Source organism: Rhodotorula graminis, assembly GCF_001329695.1.
Source record: "Rhodotorula graminis WP1 unplaced genomic scaffold RHOBAscaffold_20, whole genome shotgun sequence".
In the NCBI taxonomy this organism is placed as follows: domain Eukaryota; kingdom Fungi; phylum Basidiomycota; class Microbotryomycetes; order Sporidiobolales; family Sporidiobolaceae; genus Rhodotorula; species Rhodotorula graminis.
The window spans coordinates 335,275-358,861 of record NW_017264947.1 but is presented as its reverse complement, the minus strand read 5'-3'; the positions used below and the strand labels follow the sequence as shown (position 1 = coordinate 358,861).

Here is a 23,587-nt window from a genome sequence, read left to right as displayed (position 1 = left end):
CCCTCCAGTTCCTCCCGGTGTCGACCTCGATCTCGCCGTCGTTCTGGCACCGCCTCACCTCGCTCAAGCTGCACCACCTCAAGCTCGACGACACGCCTTTGCCCCTCGTGGGACACTACGCCCGAGGTCGTATCATCCACGACAAGCGCACCGGCCAAGCCGTGCCCCTCCACGGCGCACTCGAGCTCGACGACGCCTCGTTCGCCGCCGACCATGTGGGGGACAGGTGCGCCCCCTCGACGTGGCTCCTGCCAGCGCCGTGTGCACCTCGAGCGCAGACTGACACTCTCTGCGACCACAGCACGTCCGCCACGCCCGGCTCCACCGACCGCTTCCAGCTCCACGGCCTCCTCCGCAACGTCAACACGCTCGACGACTTCAAGCGGCTCGACAAGGCCCAGCTCCTGAGCGACCTCGGCGACCAGGTGCGCCCCCTCTTACTATTCCGTCAGCGACGACGACAGCTGACCCCGCGCACCTCCAGATCTGGTCCATCGTCCGCGAGCCGTCCCGCGGCATCTCGCTCGCCGACCTCAACCCGTTCCTCCTCGTCACGTTCGCCGACCTCAAGAAGTACCGCTACTACTACTGGTGCGCCTTCCCCGCCCTGGCGCTCAAGCCGGGCTGGGAGGTCACGACCGGGTGGGCACCGTGCGACGACCCGGCGCCCGAGCAGGTACGTCCTCGCGCTCGCGCGCCCCCTTCCTCCTTCACCGCACTTATCCTGACCCTGTCTCGCACACAGCCTAGCGGGCAGATCCTCCTGTCTCGCGGCGACGGCGAGACGGCGCCGCTTGACAACTTTGCGACCTTCTGGGCCCGGACGCCGCCCGACCAGGTGCGCCGTCAGCTTTCTCTCCCTCGCCTCTGCCCTAGACGCCGACTCTGACCCACACGCCCCATCACAGCGTACCCTCATCTTTGACGACCCGTCCTCGCACCCGACCGCGCTCGGCTGGCCCGTTCGCAACGCCCTTACCTACCTCGCCCACGCCGACCCGCCCATCCGCCAGCTCAGCGTCGTCTCGCGCCGCGACAAGTCGTCGCTCTCGTGCGTCGTGCGGCTCGATGGTCCTGTACTCGACAGCGGCGCTGAGCGTCCGGCGGTCGTCGGGTGGGAGAAGAACGACAAGGGCAAACTCGGACCGAGGATGGCCGACCTCGCGCCGCTCATGGACCCGACTCGGTGCGTTCCTCTCGTCTTTTACGCGCTCTCCCTTCCTGTCTTCCTGTCTCGGCCACCGCAGAGTGCCCATGCTCATCCGCTGCCACAACCGCAGACTCGCCGACCAAGCCGTCGACCTGAACCTGCAGCTCATGCGCTGGCGCATCTTGCCCTCGCTCGACCTCGACAAGGTCAAGAACACGCGGTGCCTCCTTCTCGGCGCCGGAACGCTCGGGTGCTACGTAGCGAGGACGCTCATGGTGCGTCCCCTCTCCCCTCTCCCGTCCCTCGTCCTCCTTTCTCGCGTCGCCCAGGCCCTGACACTGAGTCTCTCTCGCAGGCTTGGGGCGTGCGCAAGATCTCGTTGGTCGACTCGTCGACCGTCTCGTTCTCGAACCCGGTGCGACAACCGTTGTTCGAGTTCCACGACTCGCTCGACGGTGGCAAGCCCAAGGCCGAGGCGGCAGCTGCGGCGCTCAAGCGCATCTACCCTGGCGTAGTGCGTCCCCTTTCTCTCTTATCCCCTGTCAAAGACGGCGCCAACGAGCTCTGCCTCGCCGTGCAGGACGCGACCGGCGTGTCGCTCTCGGTCCCGATGCCGGGCCACCCGATCCCGTCCACCTCGCTCGACCAGGTCCGCGCCGACTTTGACCAGCTCGACGAGCTCGTCGACGTGCACGACGTCGTCTACCTCCTCATGGACTCGAGGGAGAGCCGCTGGCTGCCGACCGTCATGGGTGCCGCCAAGGACAAGGTGCGGCTCGATTTTCTGCGGCGACTTCTGGCGGCCGATCCTGACCCTGTCTCTACTCCTGCAGCTCGTCATGAATGTCGCCCTCGGCTTCGACACGTTCCTCGCCATGCGCCATGGCCTCGCGCCCTCGCCAAACTCGCTTGCGCCCAACCCGCCGGCCGCGCCCGCCTCGACCAGCTCGCCCTTCCGCGGTCGCCTCGGCTGCTACTACTGCAACGACATAGTCGCACCCCAAGATGTGCGTCTCTCTCTCTCGCCTATGCTCCCCTGCGGCCGCCCAACTGACAGTCTCTCTCTCCCTCGTCACCTTCCCTCCCTCCTTGCCTTTCCTCCTCGCCGTCGACCTCGCCCCGCCTTCAGTCCCTGAGCGACCGCACCCTCGACCAGATGTGCACCGTCACGCGCCCTGGCATCGCCGCCATCGCGAGTGCCACCGCCGTCGAGCTCATGGTGTCCGTCCTGCAGCACCCGCTCGGGTCCGTCCTCTCTCGCGCCTCGTCACTCGCGCCTCGACCCCCAAACTGACATGGCCTCTCTCTCTCTCGCAGACCTCGCGCACCTTCCAACGTCCCCTTGTCGTCCAACGACGCCCCTGCGCCTCAAGAACCCGCCTCGCCGCTGGGCATCGTCCCGCACCAGATCCGAGGGTACCTCGCGCGGTTCGACAACCTCAAGATCACCGGTCAGGCGTACGACCGCTGCACCGGCTGCTCCGACACGGTGCGCCCATCTTTCTCTGCCTGTCCTGTCCTTGTCGGACTCGGTCGTGCGCGCGCTCGCTCGCACCCTCGACTGACTCTCCTCCTGTCCCGGGCGCGCAGATCCTCGAGGCGTACCGGTCCGACCCGTTCTCGCTCGTGCAGCGTGCGTGCGAGGACGCCAAGTACCTCGAGCGCGTGACCGGGCTGGACAAACTCGAGGAGGAGACCGAGGCGTTGCTCGCCGAGGGCGTCGAGTGGAGCGAGGAGGACGATTTCTGAGGCGGCCTTCGTTTGCTGTAGCTGTCGTTCAATGCCGTCGTTACATACTATCCTCTGCGTGCGCCCGTCTCGCTCTCGAGAAGCTGCAGCCGACGAACGCCTCGGAACGAAGTCGAGGAACTGGTCTGCCGCTCTCGCTCGCTCGCCCCTCTCTTCTCGCTCGAGATGGCGCAAGATGCTGGCAAGGGGGCAGAGCTGCCCTCTCTGCACGCGCTCAAGCTGTCGTCCGCGCCGCCGCGGCCGGCGTCGCCCTTGTGGGCCTCGTCATCAGCACCGCCTCCTCCTCCCCACCCCGACCTCGACCCGGCACCACGAGCGACCAGCGACGACCACCCTCAGCGACTACCCGAACCTTCTACATCCAAGCCGACCGCCAGTCGGCCATCCTCCCCTCCCCAGCATCCACCACCACCAGCCGACGCCGACTCGATCTCGTACCGCGCGTACCAGGGCGAGGAGGACCTCGAGGCCATCACCAAGCTCGTCGACGAGGAGCTCAGCGAGCCTTACAACCTGTACACCTACCGCTACTTCCTCGACGAGTGGTGAGCCTCTCCCTCTCCCTCTCCCTCTCCCTCTCGCTCGCGGGACGGCGGTTCCGGTTCGTCGCAGCGGCCTCAGCGCGCGCGCTTCGGGTACGACAAGACTGACTGTTGCACACACGCACGCAGGCCACACCTCTGCTTCTTTGTGCGCCCCATTCGTCGTCTCTCTTGCGACCCCACCTGACTCTCTCCACTCTCTTGCCGCCCTCGCGCAGGCCTGCTCAAAGGGAGAGCCTATTGGCGTCGTCATCTGCAAGCAGGAGCCGCATGCCAAGTCGTCGAGGTCGCTGCCTGTCGAGTCGGGCGTCGCAGGCGACGAGGAGCGAGGGCACGAGCAGGCTCGACGACCGCTCATGAGGGGTTACCTCGCCATGCTCAGCACGACCAAGGCCTTCCGAGGTCGAGGCGTCGGTGCGTCCCCTCTCGTCTCTCCTTCCTTCGAGCGAGGTTCAAGCGAGACGCCGACTGACCCTCTCGACGATGCAGCGACCCACCTTCTCCGCCTCTCCCTCTCGGTCATGCTCCGCCCACCTCCGTCCCTCGTCAACTCGCTCCCGCCAGATCATCCGTCCCGCCAACCCGTCGACGAGGTCGTCCTCGAGACCGAGGCCGACAACGCCGCCGCCCTCGCCTTCTACTCCAAGATGGGCTTTGTTCGCGAGAAGCGGCTGCACCGGTTTTACCTCAACGGCAAGGACGCGTACCGCCTCAGGCTGGACCTGAGCGTGTGCAGGGAGGATCGTGGCGGCGAGGCTGCGTCGTAGACAAGTTGTGCAACGAGACAGCCTCTTTCTCGCACTCGATATTTTGAGCTGTCCGACCTCGCGCAAGCCCGTCTCTTGCGAGCATTTTCTTCTCTCTGTACCTCATGGCTTCGGCGCACTGTACGAGAGAGCGCTTGGAATGATGTGAACGGAGCGAGGCGACTTTGCTGCGAGAGGAGAACGAGCTTTCGACAAGCTCTCGCTCGAACCACGACGACGACAGAGGGAAAGAGACTGCGCTAGGCGTTACAGGCAAGAACAGGATCGACGAGGACGCAGACAGAGAGAGGACGCTGTACAACCTACAACAAGAGCGAGCCCGGTCGACCGAGGAAGAAAAAGGGGGAGAAGGATCGACTCAAACGGCGATGCGGCGGACCAGGCGACGCTGCTGCAGGAACTGGAGGACGTCGGTGCGCTCGAGGACCGACAGGCAACGGTCGAAGGCGTGGTTGGTGAACCTGTCGACGGCAGGGCAAAGGACAGGTCAGAAAGGCCCGGGAAGAGAGGCGAAGGGGAGGACTCACCCTCGCTGGGTGACAAAGTAGTTGCGCAGGCTCGAGTACGGCAGGGTGCGGCCGACGCCGAGCTTGTTGCGCTGCCGCAGCTCCTTCTCGATCGACTCGACCTCCTCGCGCAGCTCCGAGTGGCTGATGCCCTCGAGGTTGCCGGCCCGGACGGCGTCCATGGTCGAGAACTTGAAGAGCCGGATCGCCTCGTCGACGTGCGCGTCGAGGACCTCGACCTTGAGCTCCATCTTGGCGAGCGACTCGGAGATGCGCACGATGGCCTCGAGCTGGCGGACCGTGATCGGGATCGACGACCGCTCGTTGTTGTCGCGCTCGACCTGCTGCACCTGCTTGCGCAAGGCGACAAAGTGGCTGCTGAGCTTTTGCGCAGCGTCGGTCGAGAGGCGTGGTGCGCGACGGCTGTGCGCGACGGGGCATGCGAGTCAGTCAGGGGCCCGAGGGAGGGAGGGTGGACGAGGGAGGAGAGCGGCAGGACGCACGCCTTGCAGTACGACACGTAGCGCTTCATCTTCTCGAGGTCGATCTCGCCGACGGTGCTCGAGTCGGTCGCGCGGTTCATGTGGATGTTCATGACGTGCTTGGCGATCGTCTGCAGGCGAGCGAGGCGAGAGGAGGAAAAGGTGGGGAGGGACGGCGACGATGGTCAGGACGACGGGTCGAAGAAGGAAGACAAAGAGACGGCGGGACGCACAGCGTCACGTTGCTCGTTGTGCTCGTCCTTGACGATGAAGATCATGTCGAAGCGCGACAGGATGGTCGTCTGAAAGTCGATGTTCTCGCCCGGGGTCTTCATGTCGTCGTACCGGCCAAAGACGGGGTTGGCGGCGGCGAGGACGCTCGTGCGCGAGTTGAGGATGGTCGTGATGCCGGCCTTGGCGATCGAGATCGTCTGCTGCTCCATGGCCTCGTGGATGGCGACGCGGTCCTCGTCGCGCATCTTGTCGAACTCGTCGATGCAGACGACGCCGCCGTCGGCGAGCACCATGGCGCCGCCCTCCAGGTAGAACTCGCGCGATTGCGGGTCGCGCTGAACCGAGGCCGTCAAACCGGCGGCCGACGAGCCCTTGCCCGACGTGTAGACGGCGATGGGCGACACCTTTTCGACGAACTTGAGCAGCTGCGACTTGGCCGTACCCGGGTCGCCGAGCATGAGGACGTTGATGTCGCCTCGCAGGCGCATGCCGTCGGGGAGGACCTTCTTCGAGCCGCCGAACAGCAGGCACGCGATCGCCTTCTTGATGTCTGCTCGGCGAGGACAGGGCCAAGGGTCAGGACTCGCTCGAGACGATGGCGAGAGCGACCGAGGGAGAGTGGGACGCACCGCCGTTGCCGAAGATGCTCGGCGCGATGCTCCTGGCAAACTTCTCGTAGATGTCGCTCTCCTTGCCCATCTTCTCAAACTCCTCCTCCTCCTCGGCGGTAAAGTTGCGGATCCCGCTCCCGCTCGCGCCTTCTCGGTCGATCTCGAGGCCGAGGACGCGCAGGTAGGGCGTGCGCAGGGCGACGGGCGTGTCGCGCTGTGGCAGGGGAAGGACCGAGTTAGCTCCTTGCCGGGCCTTGCCCGTGCAGCTCGAGAGGGCGGCGACGTGGACGCACTCGGCTCTTGCCCTGCTGGAACGTCGAGTAGATGCCCGTTGCGATGACGCGAGACCCGGGGACGACTTGGCCCGTGAGGTACCGGTCGCAGCTGAGGATGAGGTGCCGAGGCAGCTCGCCGACGGGGACCATGTCGGGCGCCTCCTGGAGCTTGATCGTCTGCTGGTCGACAAAGGTGCACTTGTCGTGCACGATGACGTACGGGTCGAGCGGGCAGTCCTTGGGCTCGCCGGGCGGTGCGGGACTGCGAGTGCGGCAGAGGGTCAGGTCCGGACGAAAGGGGGGGACGAGGCGCGAGAGAGGCGAGGGGACGCACGCAGCGCATTTGCGGGGCAGCTGGAAGCCCGAGAAGCCGCCTTGAACGTCCTGGGTCGTGACGTGGCGGCACGACTTGCACGTGAGGTGAAGGCGGATGGCGCGCGACGAGAGGACCGAGGCGCTGATGACAATGCCGGGAAGGCGAACGAGGCGCGAGATGTTGGTGGCCTGTGCGGCGCAAGAGTCAGTGACGGTCGGCGCGAGTGAAGGAGGGGGCGAGGACGCACGCCGAGTTCCCTGAACTGCATCAACCGACTGCCCGACTGAAGCTGGAGCTGGATCTCGGGGACGGCCTGCTGCTTCTCGATGCGCTCCTCGGGCGTGCTCGCCGTCGGGAACAGCAGGTTGCGCGCGACGTTGCGCAGGCCTATCTCGAACTGCGCGCGAGCGAGAGGGTCAGCATGCGAGAGGGGGACGAGGGGAGGGAAGGAGGGCGGGGGACGCACCAGCGGCAAGACCTCGCCCGGTTCGCTCCTGGCCCGGCTCGCAAGGTCCTCCCTCCAGCCGATGAGGTGGCCCATCTCGACCTCGAGCGTCCACTCCTTGCGGAGGCAGTTGGCGCGCAGGCGGTCGCGGTAGATGAACGACTCGTTCTCGCGGAACTCGGTGACGAACTGCTGGAAGTCGGCGATGGTCTGCGTGTTGGCCGAGTGCGTGTTGGTGGCATTGCTGCGTGCCGACAGGTCGCTGCCGTACACGGGCACCGAGAAGACGGACTGAGGCGCGGGGGAGGAGGGAAAGGGGAGGGACGAGGGAGGGCGAGGAGGGGACGCGGGTCAGCGAGGTATGGAGCAGTAGAGTGTGAAGAGTGTGCTCACCCCTCTGTCGAAGCCGTTCATGCTGCTAGAGGCGTGGGTGAGGAGAGTCGAGGAGGCGAGATGGAGAGAGGGCCGACGACGCGTCGCGGCGAGGAGAGAGCTCGACGCGCTCCGTCTCCACGCTCGCCCTCCAACGCTGTGCACCGGCTGCCATACTCGCCACGCTTCACAGCTAACCAGACGCGCCCACGCCAAACCGCAGCCCTCGGCGACGCCGCGTCGCCAACCTCCTTTCGCTCCCTCACCGACCTCTCGGCGCCTCTCGCACGTCAACCCGCACCGCTCGCTGCCACCTTTCGACTCGTGCGTTGCGATCCGCCGTAACCCTTTGCCCGCCACAACCCGATCGCGCGGCCCCTCGCGCGGTCACCCTCCCTCGGTGTCGTCCGGAGCGTGGGCGACCAAGGCGGTTCGCCTCTGGGCAGCTGGCTCCCTCGCCCCGCTTCGACGCTTGCACGCGGTCAGCAGCCCTCGTCTCGTGTGTGGCTTGAGGTGCTCGGCTTGCCACTGCCGCCCATGCCGCTCGCGGCGCGCGCCTTCTGCGCGCGGGTCGTCCTTGGCGGCGAGACGGGCGCTCCGCACGGCCCTGCGAGCGGCGAGACCTGCTCGAGCCCTCGCGACCTCGCTCAGCCACGCGGAGTGAGGAAGGCACCCGGCTCGGCGGCCTGCTACGCTCGGCTGGCTCTCGTCTCGGCGGGTTCCTCTGGCGGTCGGAGGCGCTTGCGCCTTGCGCCTGTAACCCTGCGCCTTTCGCTTGGCCGTCTTCACCTGTGCGTCGGCAACAGGACTCTGCCCCGGATCCCGCAGCTCGCGCAGAGCCGGACAAGCTCGCGTGCAGCCTCGGCGCTTGCTGCCATCTCTCGTGTTCGCTTTCCGCCGCACGTCGGTGGCTTGCGCCTCGCTCGCGCTTCGCTCTGTGGGCTCGAGAGAACGCTCCCAGTCGACGAGACCAAGCCCTGCAGCGAGCTGTGCCGAGCCGCTCGACACGTGTGAAAGCGGTCCGAGCGACGACGAGAACTCGCTTTTGCTTGGCCGTTCCCGCTTCTACGTCTTTGCACCTCGCGTCCGCAGACACATGCTCAACCGTCTTGTACAAAGAGGATCTGGTCGTCGAGCTGAGTAAGCGGTACGTAGCGGCGACCGGATCCCGGAGCTTTACCCCGCTCTCGATCCGCGACTCGAGCGAACGTCACTCGCCTCTCACGTCCTCGCTTCTCTCCCTTCTCACACTCCACCACAGCAGCACTCGACACGCTCAGCATGCTCGCCGCTCTCGCCCGTCCGACTGTCCGCCTCTGCCCGACCACCGCCTCGAGCCGCACCGCCGCCGCTCGCGCCCTGCACTCGACGCCAGCTCGTCACGCACCGGGCCTCTTCCAGGGTGGCGGGCAGAGCGTCGGCGAGGACGCGGCCGACACGTCGAGGAAGAACGCGGCCGTGCCCATGTTCATCGCGGCAGGAGCAGGAATCGCCGGGTGCGTTCCCCTCTTCCTCTCTCCTCCTCTCGTTCGTCGTGAGCGAGAGGTGCCCGTGCGGCGCAGACTGACGTTCTCCTCTCTCGTGCGTTCAGCTACATCGCCTACTCGCAAATGGTGCGTCCCGGCTCTCGTCCCTCAAGCGCATCAAGACGTCGACCCTGTCGATCGTCGCTCTCTCGCACAGGAGCTGACCTCTCACCGGTCGTGCCCCCTTTCCCCTTCGCGCAGAGCTCGCGCCAGCAGGCGCACGAGGAGAAGAAGGACGCCAAGCACGACCAGCAGACCGAGAACGCCGTGCGTCCCCCCTTCTCCCTCGCCCACTCTCGCCGCCGTCCCTCGTCGGTCGCCCGTCGACGCACCCGGACGTTCAACTGACAGCGATACACCTGTGCGCAGCCGGCCGGCTCCAAGCCCAAGGTCGCCATGCGCGGCTGAGCGCGGCGCGCCGTCCGTTCGTCGGTCCTCCCACTTGTACAGCTCGAGCTTGACAACATAGCAGTGAACCAGCCCGAGTCGAGCCTCTCGAGAGCATGCGAGCGAGAAGGGGGCAAGAGAGACCACGAGGGAAGCTGAACTCGCTGGATTCCAAGCGAAACCTCCTCGACGACGTCCACCGCGTCTGCTCCCAGCCGTGTCGCCGCCAACGAGCGACCGACGCAGAGTCCATCTAGAATCTAGAGGTCGAGCGCCTTGATGGCCATCTCCATGGCGCCCTCCTTGGTGACGTTGCCTGCGCGCGACAGAGACCGAGAGGCGGGTCAGTCACCGTGCACGAGCCTCTCGCCGACGACGAGCCTCGCACGGTCGCAGACGCGCACGAGGACGCAGAGGAGAGGCAAGAGAGAGTATCGGGACGCACCTCCGATAAATCCGGCGGCGTGCACAAAGACGCAGCCCGGGATGCCGGTCAGGGTCGAGAGGGCGTCGTCGCGGACGCCGCGCCACCTGCAGGGCCGGCAGAGACAGAGGGAGTCAGTGTACAGTTCAGTGTAGCGCTCCGGTGCGCCCTCACCGGCAAAGAGCGGGCTCGGGCAGGAAGGGGAAGCGGCCGTCGACTCACGCCTCGGGGAGCGCCTTGCGGCTGTCGAACGACTCGGGCGAGACGGCGACGGCCTGGATGCGCCATTTGGCGTCGGGCTTCTCGCTCTCCGGGTACAGGACGTAGAGCGGGAGCTCGTCCTTGGGGATCGAGAGCTCCTCCTCGAGGACGTGGAGGTGCTCCTGCGGGTGGACGAGGCGAGGGTGCGGCGCAAAGAGTCAGTTCTTGTACCCTGAGAACGCCGAGCGACTCGTCGAGAGAGAGCGAGAGACGCACCTTCCACGGGCAGAACTCGGTAAAGACGATGACCTTGCCGCTCGGGTGGACGTCCTTCCTCGCCTCGACGGCGCGCACGACAATGTCGCGCGCGGGGAGCCACGCCTTGTGGAGGTAGTCGAGGCGGGCGAGGAACTCGGAGCCGGTGAGCTCGGTCGCCTTGTTGAAGCCGTCGAGGAGGACGTCGTCGGTCGAGGGCTCGTTCCAGCGCGGGTTGAGGGCGCCGACGCGCGACGAGAGGTCGGTGCGCGAGCGGTACCGGGGCGGCTCGGTGGTGACGTACTGCGCGACGCCGTTGTCGATGCCGTCGAGCGCCTCGACAAAGTCGCCGTACATCTTGAGCCACAGCTGCTGAACGACCGGCGACTCGACGGGCTCGCCGAGGATGGTCGAGACGATCTCCTGGCCGTAGTGCCTGCGGGAGACGCGTAGAGTGAGTTGGAGAACGAGGAGTAGGGGCAGACGAGCGGGACGCACTTGTAGATGAGGCCGGCAGAGCTCAGCTTTGTGGTGAAGCCGTGGCCAAAGACCTCGTTGAAGCCGCGCTGGTGGTGGTCGAAGCGGCCGCGTGGCGGGTCGTACTCGCCGCTGACGTCAAACACGATGTCGGACTGGTCCCAGACGGCGGGGTCGCGCGAGCGGCGGAGCTCTGCGTCGGCAAAGCGGGGGAGCTGGCGGAGGAGGGCGTGGGCGAGGGCATCGTCGCAGTGGAAGGTGCCGGCGTGGGTGCACAGGACCTGGGCGGTGCGCTGCTTCTTGGTGGCGGCGAGATCGGACATGGTGGCTGCGAGGCGGCGGAACGAGGTGCGAGGTGCGAAGGTGCGGAGGCGGGCGAGGGTAGCCACGGCGGTGCGGATAGACGGGACTGGCTGCGGGTGGACGGTGCGGTCAGTGTTACGGTCCTTGTACAGCCCGCTGCGCAAGTCCTGGCCCTCGAGCAGGCAGGGAGCAAGGTCTAGGCGGACGAGCTGGAAGAAAAGGGAGCCGGGGAAGGAGACGGCGAGAAGGGGTGGGACTGACTCGAGGGTGCTTGTACGAGCTCTGTGGGAGCTCTGTGCGGTCGGCTGGCTGTGCACGAGGTGCGTGGGACGAAGCGAAGGACAATCCGCCGCGCTCTCATCTCGACTCGGGCGTGTCGCTCGACCCTCGCCTCGCCGCTTTCGCCAGCTACCGAGATTGGCATCCAAGCCCTACTCGAGCTACCGCAAGCCCGCCTGCGACTCGCGAGAACCGCCCACGGTCGACGACGCCGTCTCCCCACGCTCGCTCCACCCACTCGACCCCACGACCCGCTCAACATCGTCCAGGACCCGTCGAGCCGCGCTACGGACCGCTCGGCAAGGACGCGCGACGACGGCGCACGACCGGCAACTCGACCCGGCCGCCAGGGTCCGACACGGCCTCGCTCGTCATGGAGGCTCAGCAAGAGTGGCACTTCTCGTCGCCCGACCAGTTCTGGGGTCCGTCCTTCGCCTCCCTAGACCCGTCTGTCCTCGTCCTCGAACTGACCATGACGAGCCCGCGATCCGCCCGCAGCTGAACTCGACGACCTCATCAGCGTTCGCCCCGACTCGAGCCTCGACCAACTCGACTATGCGTTCCGCAACTACATCCTCTTTGCCTCTACGTTCATGGGCCCGTCCCCTGCACCTCCTCTCCTGGATGGGCAGCCGAGCTCACCCCTCCATCTTCCTCGACGCAGACCACTTTCTCGCCGCCCCGGGCGCCCTCGACCACGCCCTCCTGGCCCTCCTGTCGTCGCCCCTCTTTACCTCGCACGTCGACCGCATGACCGACAACATCATCACCTCGATCTCGCACCCCGAGGCCTCGTCGTCGACCCTCTTCATCTCGCTCATGCTCGTCCTCCACCTCGGCGAGGGCGCAAACCCGCTCACGACGGCCGGCGTGTGGGCCGACGCCCGCAAGCCCGGCGCAGGCGTCACCGTCGGCAGCTCCAAGGTGTATCGCTTCATGCGTCGACGGTGGAGAGAGGTCGTCCCCGTCCTCATGAACCGCGTCTGGCACGCCGGCGTCGTCCACGAGGTCCTCGAGGAGGGCGTCGCGCCCGACGCCGCCGCCAAGGGCGAGGCCCTCGTCGCCATGCCGGCCGACGGGTGGGAGGAGCGCGTCGGTACCGCAGCGACGGCCGTCCTGTACGAGCTGTGCCGCGTCCAGAAGCTCGGCCCCGAGGAACTCGGTCCGTCCCCCTTCCTCTCCTTCTTCCGGTCTTTGCAGTCGACCGCTCACTGACTCCTCCTTTTGCGTGCAGCCGACTTCTCGTTCGACTTTGTCTCGCGCCTGTTCTCGCTCGTCGAGCGCACGCGCGACGTCGAGGACGAAACGTTCAACTACTCGCTCATCAAGCTCCTCATTGCGCTCAACGAGCAGTTCATGATCTCGACCGTGCCCGCCGAGCGCGACAACGGCGCCGGAAAGCTCCCGCCGCCGATCCTGCCGACCGTCGTCAGCTCGGGCGGCAAGAAGCGCGAGCGCGGGCCCAACATGGTCCTCGAGGTGCTCAAGGAGAAGGAGCACGAGAGCAAGACGTTCGGCGAGAACATCATCTTTATCCTCAACCGAGCAGGTCCGTGCTTCTCTCTCTTCTCTGGCGGTGGCCCCCCCTTGCCCTCGAGCCGAGACGCCGACTTACCGCCCTCGCGACCTCTGCAGATGGCACGCCCGACTCGCTCTGCGTCTCGCTCCTCATCCTCAAGATCCTGTACCTCCTCTTTACGACGTCGGGCACGCAAGAGTACTTCTACACCAACGATCTCTGCGTCCTCGTCGACGTCTTTATCCGCGAGCTCTACAACCTCGACGAGGAGTCCGAGGGCGTGCGTCCCTCGCGTTCCTGCTGCCCGATCACCTTCCCAGAACAGCCCTGACGTCCTCGACCGTCGTCCGCAGCTCAAGCACACGTACCTGCGCGTCCTGCACCCGCTCCTCACCAATACCCAGCTCCGCCATCACCCGTACAAGCGGCCCGAGCTGCGCCGGTGCCTCGAGTCGCTCGTCGCGCAGACGTACTACCGCGCGTGCGACCCGACGACGCGCCGCCTCGTCGAGCGCAACCTGCGCGCGAGCTGGTGCCAGACGCTGCGGTCGGCCGACGCGGCGCTGTCGGGCCTGATCGGCGGGTCCAAGAGCGCGACGGGCAGCACGCTCAGCGTCGACGCCGTCGCGACGACGTGCGACGACGAGGGCGCCGTGGACCGGCCGCGGCGGCGCAAGAGCAAGGGCTCGCGCCGGCACGCGAGCGTCGACGACTCGGCCGTGTCGTACGGCGTGTCGCCGCCGAGCGTCGTCGCGCACGGCCATGACCTGCTCGGCCCGGTCGCTGAGCGGAGCGCGACCGGCGGCGTGCCCGACGTTGTGCGGCAGAGCTCGGCGACCGCCGAGTGGACCGCCGTGGAGGAGGACCGGCAGCGCAGCTGGACGCGCTCGCCCGAGGACGAGCACCCGCCGAGCGAGCTCCCGCTGCCGGACAAGGACGTCCCGGCCTCGTCGACGGTCATCTCGGCCGGCCACGACCTCCTGCACCCGATCGCGGTGCGGCATCACGGCTCGTCGTCGCCGACCCACCCTTTGCCCGCCACGACCGCTCCTACCCTCGTCACGCCGCGCCCGAGGTCGCAGTCCCTGCATGCCTTGCACGTCCTGCACGAGCCCGTCGCGTCGCATGGCCACTTCCGTCCCGCCCCACCTCCGCCGAGCGACTCGCCCGACCCGCACCGCCGCCGCGAGGGCTCGTTCTCGTCCCACTCGTCGCGCTCGTCCCTCCACTCGTCCCACCCGTCGCACCACTCGCACGAGCACCACGCGCACCTCCCGAGCTACCACCCTGCGCACCACCACTCGCACGCGCCCGCCGGCTCGTCGCCCATGTCGTCCTCGGCCACGGCCGCCGCTCGACGTCGTCGCCCGCCACCGCCGCCGTCGCATCACGCACACCAGCTCGATGGCGACGGCCCAGGTAGCGCGCAGACGAGCCGGCCGCAGACGCCGCACGACGCGCCGCCGTCGCCCGTCTCGGGGCCTGCGCACCTCGGCGCGAGCACGGGCACGAGGCGCAGGGCGCCGCCGCCGCCTGGTGCGGGTGGGAGGGGGAGCCCTCGAGCCGGTGGTCCAGGAGACCGGGAGGAGGACGTTCGGCGAGGCGTCGAGGCGCTCGCCGTTTCCTGAGCCCGACTTCCTCCTTCTCCCCTTTCCCCGTCTCCCTCCCTCCTCGATTCTCGCCCCCTTCCTTTCGTTGGCTCTCGCCCGTCGTACAGAGTCGTCTCATCGTTGTCGCCTTTCAATACACCGCATCTCGTCGTCGTCGTCCTTTCTTTCGAGAGCTTGAGCGAGGCGTCCGCCGCAGCGATGCTCCGCCGGCCAGGGACTGTCGCCTGAGAGAGTCACACAGCGAGCGAGAGCGCCTACGACCCTCGCCTTGGTGTTGAACACGGCCGAGTGTCGCCTTTTCGAGCGAGCGGTCCAGCCCCCGCGCCCTCTCGTCCTCATCGCTTCACCCGCTCCACGCTCAGATCAAGATGGCCCGCTCGAGTGTGTTCGTGCCAGGGACTGCAGCTGCGTGTGTCCTGGGCGCGACGTCGGCCCACGCCGCGTGGGGCAAGCGTGCGTGTTCCTTCTCCTCCCCACCTCGTCGTCCTCGCCGTCGTGCCCCTCGCCCCGCGCGCACAGTGGGCAGCCCGTCCTGACCCACGCCCTCCTCCCACAGAGAACCCGTCGCCCGTCGATGCCGCCGACCCTGCGCCCGCCGCACCTCCTCACCCGGAGGTCGCTCCCCTCTTCCCCGAGGTCGTCCCTGCCGTCGCTGGCGCAACGCCCCTCTCGGCCACCCCGCCCACTGCCGTCCCGACCCTGCCGCCACGCCTCGGCGTCGAGCACTCGCTCGGCCCCTTTCGCGTCCGCCCTGCCGAGCTCCGCCTCGAGGCCGCCATGCTCGCCGTCCTCGCCCTGTACGGCCTGTCGACCCTCGCCATCCGCCGCTCCAACTCGAGCCGCGCCTCGGCCTGGTTCCGCGCCCACGAGGAGGTCCTGCGCGCCGAGTTTGCCGGCGTCGGCCTCGGCGGCGACAAGCTGTTCGCGTCCGACGGCGGCGACGAGTTCAGCTCGTACGCGTCGGGCCGCCGCGCCGTCGAGTACATGTGGGCCAAGGTCAAGACGGGCGGCCAGGACGTCCTCGCGCGCCTGTACGACCTCGCGCGCGGCGTGTACGACTACAGCTACGACTCGGGCAAGGACAAGGTCGTGCGTCGCTCGTCCTCCTACCTACCGTCGCCTCGCACTCCTGGCCCACCCAGGGGCGAAGAGACGTTGAGTGGCTCGATGATTGACCACCTCGCTCGCCTGCAGACCCTTGACTTCAAGCTCGCGCTCCCCAAGGGCACCCCGGGCGCCAAGTTCTGCTTCGCCGCCGTGCGCCGCGAGGTGCTTCGCCAAGTCCGCGACTCGAGGTGGGACCTTGTGCGTCCTGTCGTCGCCCGCACCGTGCCTTTTCGGCCCGCACTGACCCCACCTCTTGCCCCTTGCCTGCAGCGCACCTTCACCAACGTCTCCGAGACGGCCGGCGTCTCGCCCTCGCTCATCGTCATGACCGAGTCGGGCGACGTCACCAACGCGCTCCTCAAGGACACCGACACGGGCCTGCTCGACGCGCTGCGCGAGGGCGCACCCGGCCTCGAGTACCTCGAGAGCATCATCGTCAGCGACATGCCCGCCGAGACGCCCGACGACGAGTGCGTCCTGCCCGCTTTCGTCGCACAGCGACCCTCGTTCGCGGTGCCGTTGCTGCCGACCAGGACCTGACACTCTTTGCCTCCCCTCTCCTCTCGCCGCAGGAACCCGTCTCTGCCCGACAACGACTTCCGCCTCGTCGTCACCCTGCGCCTCCCGCCGTCCTCGCAGGCGGCGGCTACCAAGGACTGGGTCACGCTCGCGTGCAACATCGCCGACGTCCTGTACACCAAGCAGAAGCTCGTTCCCGAGGTCGCCATCGGCAAGCTCGTACGTCCTCGCCGCAGTTCTCCTCTCGTACTTCCTCGCGCACGAGCATGTGACTCACACTCTCGCATCGACCGCCGCCGCTCGCAGAAGAAGCGCCGCGCCGACGCGCTGTACTCGCTTCAAAAGGCGCAGCGCGACGAGGCGGCGGCGCTCGCGCGCGAAGCCAAGGAGGACGCCGCGGCCCTCAAGCGCAAGCTCGACCGCGAGGCGGCCGAGGCCAAGCTCGCCAAGATGACGCCGGCCGAGCGCGTCGCGCACAAGCAGCGCGAGGCCGAGAAGGAGCGGAAGAAGTTGATGCAGAAGCAGGTCAAGCGGGCGCGCTAGAGCGGGTCGCTCGAGGGCTCGGTGCCGGTCGAAAGCCTTCCTCGAGGGTGCAATCTATCTCGCTGTCCGGTTCTCGTCTTTTCCGGTCGAGCTCGAGTCGTCCGAGGCGAGCGCGAGAGCGCTTCAAGCAGGCGAGGAGGAGAGGGTCGTTCCTCGTCCCGAGCGTTCGGGCGCACAAGTCCTCCAGCTGCATGAAGCTGTCGTACGCTGTTCGGGAGGCTGTCCACGGCAACTGCGGCGAGAGCAAGCGTCAAGCGAACCTCATCGCCTCGCCCACCTCTCCTCCTCGACCTCACCCGCTTCACCTCGTGACGGACCGCGCTCGCCTGCACGATGGACTCTGAGCTCTCGAGGATCGCGTCGCTCCCGCAGAAGGACAGGGTGCGCCCGACTTGTCCTCGTCCCTCCCCCACCTCGTCCTCTCGCCCCCCTCCCTCATCTCTCCCGGTGAGCTGACCACGCCCGTTCGTGCCGCCGCAGACCGCAGCCTACCTGTCGCTCCTCTCTACCACCCTCTCGTCCGCCGCCTCTCCCGCCAGCCTCGAGTCCGACCTCGCCCTGTGGCTCGGCACCGTCTCGTCGCCCGACTTTCCCCAAATCGTCGCGCGCCAGGTCCTCGATGGGTTCGTCGCGCAGCTCGCCGAGGTCAGCGACCGCGAGACGAGGAAAGGCCTGCTCAAGGGCGCACTCGAGCTTCTTCAGCCACGCGTGACGAGCTTCGAGGAGCAGGTGCGTTCCCTCTTGTTCAGTCCGCCACATCGTCCACGGCGTGTCACTGACTCGGACTGGCCATTGCGAGGACAGATCTGCACGTTGCGCGAGCAGTACGCCGACCTGCTCGAGCAAGACGAAGAGTTCCCCGAGGCGGCGCGCGTCCTGATTGGCATCCCGCTCGAGTCCGGCAGCCGGTGCGTCCTCGTCTCTCCTGGGTCGCGCACGCGACGTCGAGACGGAACTGACTCGCTCTCCCGCAGCCCGGACGAGTACAAGCTCAAGGTCTACGTCCGCATCGTGCGCCTGTTCCTCGAGGAGGAGGACTCGACCTCGGCCGACACGTACTTCAACCGCGCGTCGCTGCTGTCGGGCGCCGCCACGGACCTCGAGACGCAGCTCCAGTTCAAGCTGTGTCAAGCGCGCATGTTCGACTTTAGCCGCCGCTTCGCCGAGGCGAGCAGCAAGTACCACGAGCTGAGCTACGTCACCGCCCTCGCCGAGGACGAGCGCATGCACACCCTGTGCGTCCCTGCCTTCTCTCTGCGAGCACGCTCGCGACTGTGACTGACTCGTGTTGTCACTCGCCCGCAGCGACGTGGCCATCACCTGCGCCGTTCTCGCGCCGGCCGGCCCGATCCGGTCGAGGCTCCTCGCGTCGCTGTACCGCGACGAGCGCGCGGCCCAGTCGCCGCACTACTCGATCCTGAGCAAGATGTTTCTCGACCAGATGATCCGGCCGCACGAGGTCGAGCAGTTTGCGGCCGCGCTCGCGACGCACCAGCTCGCCAAGCTGCCGCCGACCATGGCCGTCGTGACGGCGCCCGACACGCCGGTCGAGACGGGCAAGAAGGGTCCCGAGACGGTGCTCGACCGCGCCATGATGGAGCACAACGTGCTCGCCGCGAGCCGCGTCTACACGAACGTGACGTTTGCCGGGCTCGGGCACTTGCTCGGCCTGCGCCCGAGTGCGGCCGAGGCCATGGCGCGCACCATGGTGCAGCAGCGCCGCCTGCGCGCCTCGATCGACCAGGTCGACGGCCTCATCGTGTTTGACGCCGACGCCGACCACGCGGCGGGCGCGGCGGCCGAGGGCGCCATGTCGAACGTGGCGGCGCAGGCTGCGGCGCGCGAGGACGGGTCGGGCGCAGACGGTGCGGGCGCCGAGGGCGAGAGCGCGGCCCCGGCGACGCGCAGGTGGGACGCGCAGATCCGTCAGGCGCTGCAGCTCGCCGAGGGAGTCGCGGCGAGGTGCGAGGCGCTCCTCGCTGAGGCGGCGACGGGTACCGCTCCTGTCGCCGCTTCTGCCTGAGCCGCCTCCTCGTCTCGTCCTCCACGCCGTCGTCGTCGCCATGGTCGTCGTGCGCCTGTAGCATGTACTGTCTCGCTCTCTCGCAAGCCCGATACCCCCTCTTCCCCTCGTCGTCGTCGTCGCCTCTGTCCTTTCCCTCTCGCTTTCCCCTCTCGCAACGTCGCACAGTCCCGCTTTCGGTTTCTCGTCGTGTGCTCTCGAGGCGAGAGAGTGTGTGCTCGGGCGGCGAGCATTCAGCGTCGAGGAGCCGGGCTCCGAGCGAGTGCTCGAGCGCCGGTACTTGCTCTCGGCGGCGCGTGGGAAAGTGAGGGGGCTCGGCGCCGCGGTCGCTGTCGTCAAAGGGGAGACAAAGGAAGCGGCGAGGGTTCGAGGTATGCGCATACAGAGAGCTGCACAGGGCTGCGAATGGGCGAGGGCCGCGCCCGTCGCTCGCTGCTCCCTCCCCCGCCCTCTCGCTCCCCCTTCCCTCCTCCCTCCCTCTCTCACTCGACCCACCGCCTCCTGAGCCGCGGGCTCCTCGCCAACCTCGTCCGATCTCGCCTGTCCCGCCTGCGCACCCGTCCATCACGCCCCTCGCCTCGTCGCCCGCCCGCATGCAGTCGCTCTCCCCCGCCGGCTCCCCCGCCCAGCCCGCAGCCCCGAGTCGCACCACGGCCAAGCGGCGCCTGTCGGACGCGCCCGCCTTTGGCGACTACGACCACGGGTACGACCACGACGACCACGACGACGGCGACGACGACCAGGGCGAGCTCCCTGCTGCCCGCTCCAAGCGGTCGCGGCCCGGGCAGTTGAATGGCGGCGCACTTGGAGCCGACATGATCGTCCACGGCGCACAGCACCCACCGGCCCAGTCGCACAAGGCCCTCTCGCCCGCCGAGAAGGAGCAGCGCAGGGTCGCCCGCATGATCCGCAACCGCAGTGCGTCCCCCCTCCCCCTCCCCTCTCTCGGGCGTATCTCCGTCCACCTCGCTCACCTGCACCGCCTCGTTTCCCCTCGCAGACGCCGCGCAGGCCTCGCGCGACCGCAAGAAGGAGCACACGGCCTTCCTCGAACGGCGCTGCTTCGAGCTCGAGAACCTGTTGCGCCTCAACGGCGTCGCCGTCCCCCAGACGTTCGCTGCACCGCCCCCGATCGTCGCCCCGGCCACCTCGGGCTCGTCGTCGTCGGCATCGTCGGCGTCGCACCAACAGCACGTCAAGGGCGCGCCGCCGAGGTCGCAACGCGCGTTCAGCGTCCTGTCGGACGACAACCAGGGCCGCATCGCCGACCTCGAGGACGACGATGACCAGCTGCGCGCCCAGCTCGACCACGAGCAGCGCGAGACGGCCCAGCTCCGCGCCCGTCTCGACGACGCCGACGCCAAGCTCGCCCGCCTCGCCCACTTTGCGCCCGACGCCCCCTTCTCGTCCCCCTTCTCCGGCACGACGACCCCGCTCCCCGTCGGCTTCGAGCCCACGTTCGCGTTCGACACGCCCAACCTGTGCCCGCTCCCGCAACCCGAGGAGCGCGCCTACGTCGAGGAGCGAGAGCGGCAGCGCCGCCTCGCGTCGGCCGGCCCGACCTCGACCTCGACCACGAGCACCCCCAAGACGACCTCGACCACCCTCCGCCGCACCTCGGTGTCCCCCTCCTCCACCTCCCCCTCCTCCTCCTCGACGACGACCGCCGGCGCCCCGAAAGGTGACGCACGCACGACACAGACGACGGGCAGCTCTCGCCTCGTAGCACGCGAGGTCGACCTATCCCTGCAGCGGAAGCTGTCCCTGACCCTGTGTCGTCGGGCCCCTCGATCCCTTCTCCCGGCGTCACCTCGGCCTCGGCCGCAACCTCGTCCTCTTCTTCGTCGTCGTCGTCGTCGTACGCCGTGTCGCTCGTCGACGGCGACATCGCCTCGACGCCGCCGGCCAACGAGTCGTACCTCGAGCTCGACGACCGCGTCGACGTGTCGCCCGTCTGGTCCGACTGGGCCAAGGGCGCCAAGCTCCCGCCGCTCCCGCCTCTCGACGGCGGCGCCAACGGCCTCGAGCTGTGCGACGACGGCGCCGACGAGCTCATGAAGCCCGTCTTCCACCACGACGGCGCCGAGGAGTCGGCCTTGGCGTTCCTCGACCTGAGCTTCCTCCAGGACGGCCCGGTCACGGCGTCGTGCTGAGAGACGAGTTCTCGACGACGACTCGGTGCGTCCACTCGCTCTCTCTCTCTCTCTCTTTCTCCTCGTCGTCGCCCGGGACCTGACTCTTCGTCATCTTTGCGCAGTCCCCGACACCAACGACCTTCGTCTCACCTCCTCCGCCCTTCCTCCTCGTCCTCATCCCCCTACTCGCTCCCTCGCCTACCATGACGACCTGTCGCCTTCTCGCCCTTCTCGCGAGCGCGACACGCACCCGCACACGCCCCGACCCCGTCACCCTCCAGCACCTCCCGATCCCTCCGCACATGCTCTCCCAGGACGAGGAGCACGCACGACCCACGACCGAGAACCTCTCGCGAGGCGAGACGAGACGAGACGAGACTACTCGAGACCGAGTACGCACGACGCCCACGCACGCTCGTCGGCAGCCCCACCACCACCCTCTCTTCCCGCCTCTTTTCCCCCTTCCCTGCACGCGCATCCCTCCCTGTCCTCGTCCGCACTCGTCGCTCCCACCCGCTTCCTCCGTCTCTCCCTGCCGCCAGTCCACCTGTCGAGCCTTGCTCCGCCCTCGGGCGTCCGAGCGGTTCTTCTGGGCTTTGCGCGTGCGGGTTGAGCGAGCGCGGGACCGGGAGCTTCGAGGCTTGCGGCGTTGGCGGGCAGGTGATCGATGCTGTGGCTGGGCGACCGAGCGCAGGGTCGAGGTGTGCGGGCTCGTCAGCGGCGTCCACCTCTTCCTTCGGGTCGAGGTGCGGGCGTCACCTGCGGCGCGCTCTCTCTCGCCGTCTCTCTCTCGTTCTCTCTCTCCCCCTCTCGGTCCTCTGGGTCTGTGTCGTCGCTCTCTCTCTCTCTCCCGGTCTGATGAGCGTGCGGTCGGTGGTCGGCAGGAGCGCCTCGAGCGCGCTCGAGGGTCTTTCGGCGGTCGACGTCGTCGTGTCGGTGCGGCGGGCCTCGGTCGGTCGGCGAGTCGAGCCGAGTCGGGTGGGTGGGACGGGGCGGCAGGAGCGACGAGCACGAGATGGCGGGTACGGTGGATCCCAGGTGGACCTCGTCGTCGTCCTCGAACCCTCTCTTCGCGTCGTCGATGGAGCCGGTCTCTCTCGCCTCTTCCCCTTTTCTCCCTCCCTCCCTCTCCCTCTCTCCGTCCCTTTCGTCGTCGTCGTCGTTTCACGTTCCTCGCAACCCCCCTCGCATTCAGTTCCCTCCTCGTCGTTCCTCGCACTCTCTTTCTCTCCTCTGATAGACAATCACGCTCTCCAGCAAACGCCGTCGTTCAGTTTAACTCGTCGTCGTCGTCTTCCAGCTTCGCAGCCCGTCCTCCGCTTCCGCGAGAGTTTGCCCTCGAAAGTGCACAAGTCGAAAAAGAACAAGCGCCTCCCCTTGGGCGTCGGCGTTCGGGCGCGCTCATTCTTGACGCTCCGTCCGGTTCGGCCACCTTGCTCGTCGTCCTCCTCTCACTCGCCCTCGCTCGTCCAGCTCCGCCATTGTCATGGGCGTCCTGCACCTTCCTTCGCCCTCGACCGTCGCCGTCGGCGCCGGCGTGTGGGCCCTGCTCAGCTCGACCGGCCTGACCCCGTCGCTCCTCAAGAAGTTCATCGCCGTCCTCCTCGTCCTCAACTGGAAGAACGCGCCGTTCGCGTGGCACCTGCGTGCGTCCTCGTCTTCTCTCTGTCCCCTGCCCGGGTCGCGTCCCGCCTCACGCAGAGCCTCGAGCGCTGACCCTCGCTTTCCGCGCGCGCAGAGGTGTGGAAGACGGTGCCCGAGTGGCACTGGCGGTCGTGGACCCGTGGGGGCGAGGAGAAGGCGCTCGCCGTCGCTCGGGACCCGTTCGCCGTCAAGAGCATCACCAAGGGCCGGGTCACGCTCGGCGACGCCGACTACAACATGCAGTGCGTCCCCGCTCGCCTTTCCTCTTCCCTCCCATGCACCGAGCTGAAGCCTCTCCTTCCACCTGCGCAGCATGTCCAACTCGACCTACGCCCACGTGTCCGACGCGGCTCGGTTTCGCATGTGCCTCGAACTTATCGGCCCAGCGTTCGCGTCGGGCGTGTGGTCGCCTCTCGGCGGCACGTCGTTCTCGTTCTTCAAGGAGGTGCCGCTTGGTGCGGCGTACGAGATCGAGTCGAGCATCCTCTCGTGGGACGACAAGTGGGTGCGTCCTGCCACCTCTCTTTCTCAGCCCCCCCTCTCCCTCCCTCGCCGACCGAAGCTGACCTCTCTCGCCCGCCGTCCTGCAGATGTACTGCACGTCGCGGTTCACGATGGCACCCAAGCGCGGCGAGAAGGAGCGCCAGCTGTGCTGCGTCGCCCTGTTCCGCCTGTGCTTCAAGCTGCGCGGCTCGCGCCTGACGATCCCGCCGGCGCGCGTGCTGTCGTTCAGCGGCCTCGGGTCGCACGAGGGCGACCGCGCCAACTGGGAGCGCACGCTCAAGCTGCGCGCGGCGGGCCCCAAGGTGGTGCGCACGTGGCTCGAGTACGGCGGCGCGGTCGCGGCCCGGCGCCAGGGCAAGTGGCCAGCCGACAAGGAGCTGCCGACCATCCCCGAGGGGTGGACGCACGACGAGTGGGAGCGCGACGGGCTCGACGGCGTCGAGGCGCGCAGGGTCGACAAGCTCGTCGTCGCCAAGCGGTTCGGCGACACCGAGTCGTGGAGGGACCTATAGAGACTCGAGGTGCGTCCGCTCTCCCTTTCCCTCTCCTTCTTCCTTGCGGCGACTGACTCGATCCTCGCACAGACTCGACGATGCACATAGACTAGAGCTGTAGCCGCACGAGCGAGCTGCCATATCACGCCGTTGCCTCGACCGCCTTGGCTCGCGCGTTCGTCCTCGCT

At 67.9% G+C, this 23,587-nt stretch overlaps 10 protein-coding genes across 10 annotated transcripts; 8 read left to right on the top strand and 2 right to left on the bottom strand.

Moving 5' to 3' along the window:
- Positions 1-8: 8 nt before the first annotated feature.
- RHOBADRAFT_47672 (uncharacterized protein) lies at positions 9-2,899 on the top strand (the record flags this gene model as incomplete). The annotated part of the gene is made up of 12 exons (XM_018415030.1): positions 9-226; positions 302-425; positions 485-676; positions 746-838; positions 909-1,186; positions 1,281-1,425; positions 1,506-1,664; positions 1,731-1,919; positions 1,984-2,157; positions 2,280-2,395; positions 2,468-2,639; positions 2,741-2,899. Coding segments are annotated over 12 exons (2,019 nt in total), but the record flags the coding sequence as incomplete, so codon positions are not given.
- A 165-nt stretch (positions 2,900-3,064) lies between these two features.
- Positions 3,065-4,208, top strand: RHOBADRAFT_47671 (uncharacterized protein; the record flags this gene model as incomplete). The annotated part of the gene is made up of 4 exons (XM_018415029.1): positions 3,065-3,444; positions 3,571-3,589; positions 3,660-3,855; positions 3,931-4,208. 4 exons carry the CDS (start codon positions 3,065-3,067, stop codon positions 4,206-4,208), a joined length of 873 nt encoding a protein of 290 aa, XP_018267763.1.
- Positions 4,209-4,434: 226 nt separating this feature from the next.
- RHOBADRAFT_56536 (uncharacterized protein) lies at positions 4,435-7,491 on the bottom strand (the record flags this gene model as incomplete). Its single annotated transcript, XM_018418394.1, has 10 exons — positions 4,435-4,669; positions 4,736-5,137; positions 5,218-5,327; positions 5,430-5,980; positions 6,060-6,255; positions 6,335-6,578; positions 6,651-6,820; positions 6,880-7,029; positions 7,099-7,368; positions 7,471-7,491. 10 exons carry the CDS (start codon positions 7,489-7,491, stop codon positions 4,567-4,569), a joined length of 2,217 nt encoding a protein of 738 aa, XP_018267762.1. The 3' UTR covers positions 4,435-4,566.
- Positions 7,492-8,711: 1,220 nt separating this feature from the next.
- On the top strand, positions 8,712-9,458 carry RHOBADRAFT_56535 (uncharacterized protein; the record flags this gene model as incomplete). The annotated part of the gene is made up of 4 exons (XM_018418393.1): positions 8,712-8,945; positions 9,041-9,062; positions 9,177-9,242; positions 9,345-9,458. Coding segments are annotated over 4 exons (414 nt in total), but the record flags the coding sequence as incomplete, so codon positions are not given.
- A 51-nt stretch (positions 9,459-9,509) lies between these two features.
- RHOBADRAFT_40298 (uncharacterized protein) lies at positions 9,510-11,042 on the bottom strand (the record flags this gene model as incomplete). Its single annotated transcript, XM_018413701.1, has 5 exons — positions 9,510-9,678; positions 9,808-9,893; positions 10,009-10,169; positions 10,264-10,678; positions 10,741-11,042. 5 exons carry the CDS (start codon positions 11,040-11,042, stop codon positions 9,623-9,625), a joined length of 1,020 nt encoding a protein of 339 aa, XP_018267760.1. The 3' UTR covers positions 9,510-9,622.
- Positions 11,043-11,674: 632 nt separating this feature from the next.
- Positions 11,675-14,586, top strand: RHOBADRAFT_56533 (uncharacterized protein; the record flags this gene model as incomplete). The annotated part of the gene is made up of 5 exons (XM_018418392.1): positions 11,675-11,723; positions 11,966-12,463; positions 12,536-12,850; positions 12,937-13,100; positions 13,174-14,586. 5 exons carry the CDS (start codon positions 11,675-11,677, stop codon positions 14,446-14,448), a joined length of 2,301 nt encoding a protein of 766 aa, XP_018267759.1. The 3' UTR covers positions 14,449-14,586.
- A 212-nt stretch (positions 14,587-14,798) lies between these two features.
- Positions 14,799-16,599, top strand: RHOBADRAFT_47666 (uncharacterized protein; the record flags this gene model as incomplete). The annotated part of the gene is made up of 6 exons (XM_018415028.1): positions 14,799-14,883; positions 14,987-15,519; positions 15,625-15,735; positions 15,808-16,007; positions 16,110-16,275; positions 16,363-16,599. 6 exons carry the CDS (start codon positions 14,799-14,801, stop codon positions 16,597-16,599), a joined length of 1,332 nt encoding a protein of 443 aa, XP_018267758.1.
- Positions 16,600-16,918: 319 nt separating this feature from the next.
- Positions 16,919-18,795, top strand: RHOBADRAFT_40294 (uncharacterized protein). Its single transcript, XM_018413700.1, has 6 exons — positions 16,919-16,980; positions 17,080-17,328; positions 17,404-17,507; positions 17,574-17,834; positions 17,905-18,450; positions 18,487-18,795. Exons 1-6 carry the CDS (start codon positions 16,933-16,935, stop codon positions 18,620-18,622), a joined length of 1,344 nt encoding a protein of 447 aa, XP_018267757.1. The 5' UTR covers positions 16,919-16,932; the 3' UTR covers positions 18,623-18,795.
- Positions 18,796-19,210: 415 nt separating this feature from the next.
- RHOBADRAFT_56530 (uncharacterized protein) lies at positions 19,211-20,775 on the top strand (the record flags this gene model as incomplete). Its single annotated transcript, XM_018418391.1, has 3 exons — positions 19,211-19,540; positions 19,623-20,303; positions 20,375-20,775. The coding sequence occupies exons 1-3, from the start codon at positions 19,216-19,218 to the stop codon at positions 20,773-20,775; spliced, it is 1,407 nt and encodes a 468-aa protein (XP_018267756.1). The 5' UTR covers positions 19,211-19,215.
- A 1,451-nt stretch (positions 20,776-22,226) lies between these two features.
- RHOBADRAFT_56529 (uncharacterized protein) lies at positions 22,227-23,559 on the top strand. The gene is made up of 5 exons (XM_018418390.1): positions 22,227-22,403; positions 22,496-22,643; positions 22,714-22,906; positions 22,992-23,426; positions 23,490-23,559. Exons 1-4 carry the CDS (start codon positions 22,244-22,246, stop codon positions 23,415-23,417), a joined length of 927 nt encoding a protein of 308 aa, XP_018267755.1. The 5' UTR covers positions 22,227-22,243; the 3' UTR covers positions 23,418-23,426; positions 23,490-23,559.
- Positions 23,560-23,587: the final 28 nt, after the last annotated feature.

What these genes read in the sequence shown, in the direction of transcription:
- RHOBADRAFT_40294 (XM_018413700.1), top strand. Translation starts at nt 16,933, where the DNA reads ATGGACTCTGAGCTCTCGAGGATCGCGTCGCTCCCGCAGAAGGACAGG. An exon ending in TGACGAGCTTCGAGGAGCAG is followed by an intron (nt 17,329 to 17,403) that starts GTGCGTTCCCTC and finishes TTGCGAGGACAG; the next exon opens with ATCTGCACGTTGCGCGAGCA. An exon ending in CCGCTCGAGTCCGGCAGCCG is followed by an intron (nt 17,508 to 17,573) that starts GTGCGTCCTCGT and finishes GCTCTCCCGCAG; the next exon opens with CCCGGACGAGTACAAGCTCA.
- RHOBADRAFT_56529 (XM_018418390.1), top strand. Translation starts at nt 22,244, where the DNA reads ATGGGCGTCCTGCACCTTCCTTCGCCCTCGACCGTCGCCGTCGGCGCC. An exon ending in GCCGTTCGCGTGGCACCTGC is followed by an intron (nt 22,404 to 22,495) that starts GTGCGTCCTCGT and finishes CCGCGCGCGCAG; the next exon opens with AGGTGTGGAAGACGGTGCCC. An exon ending in TCTCGTGGGACGACAAGTGG is followed by an intron (nt 22,907 to 22,991) that starts GTGCGTCCTGCC and finishes GCCGTCCTGCAG; the next exon opens with ATGTACTGCACGTCGCGGTT.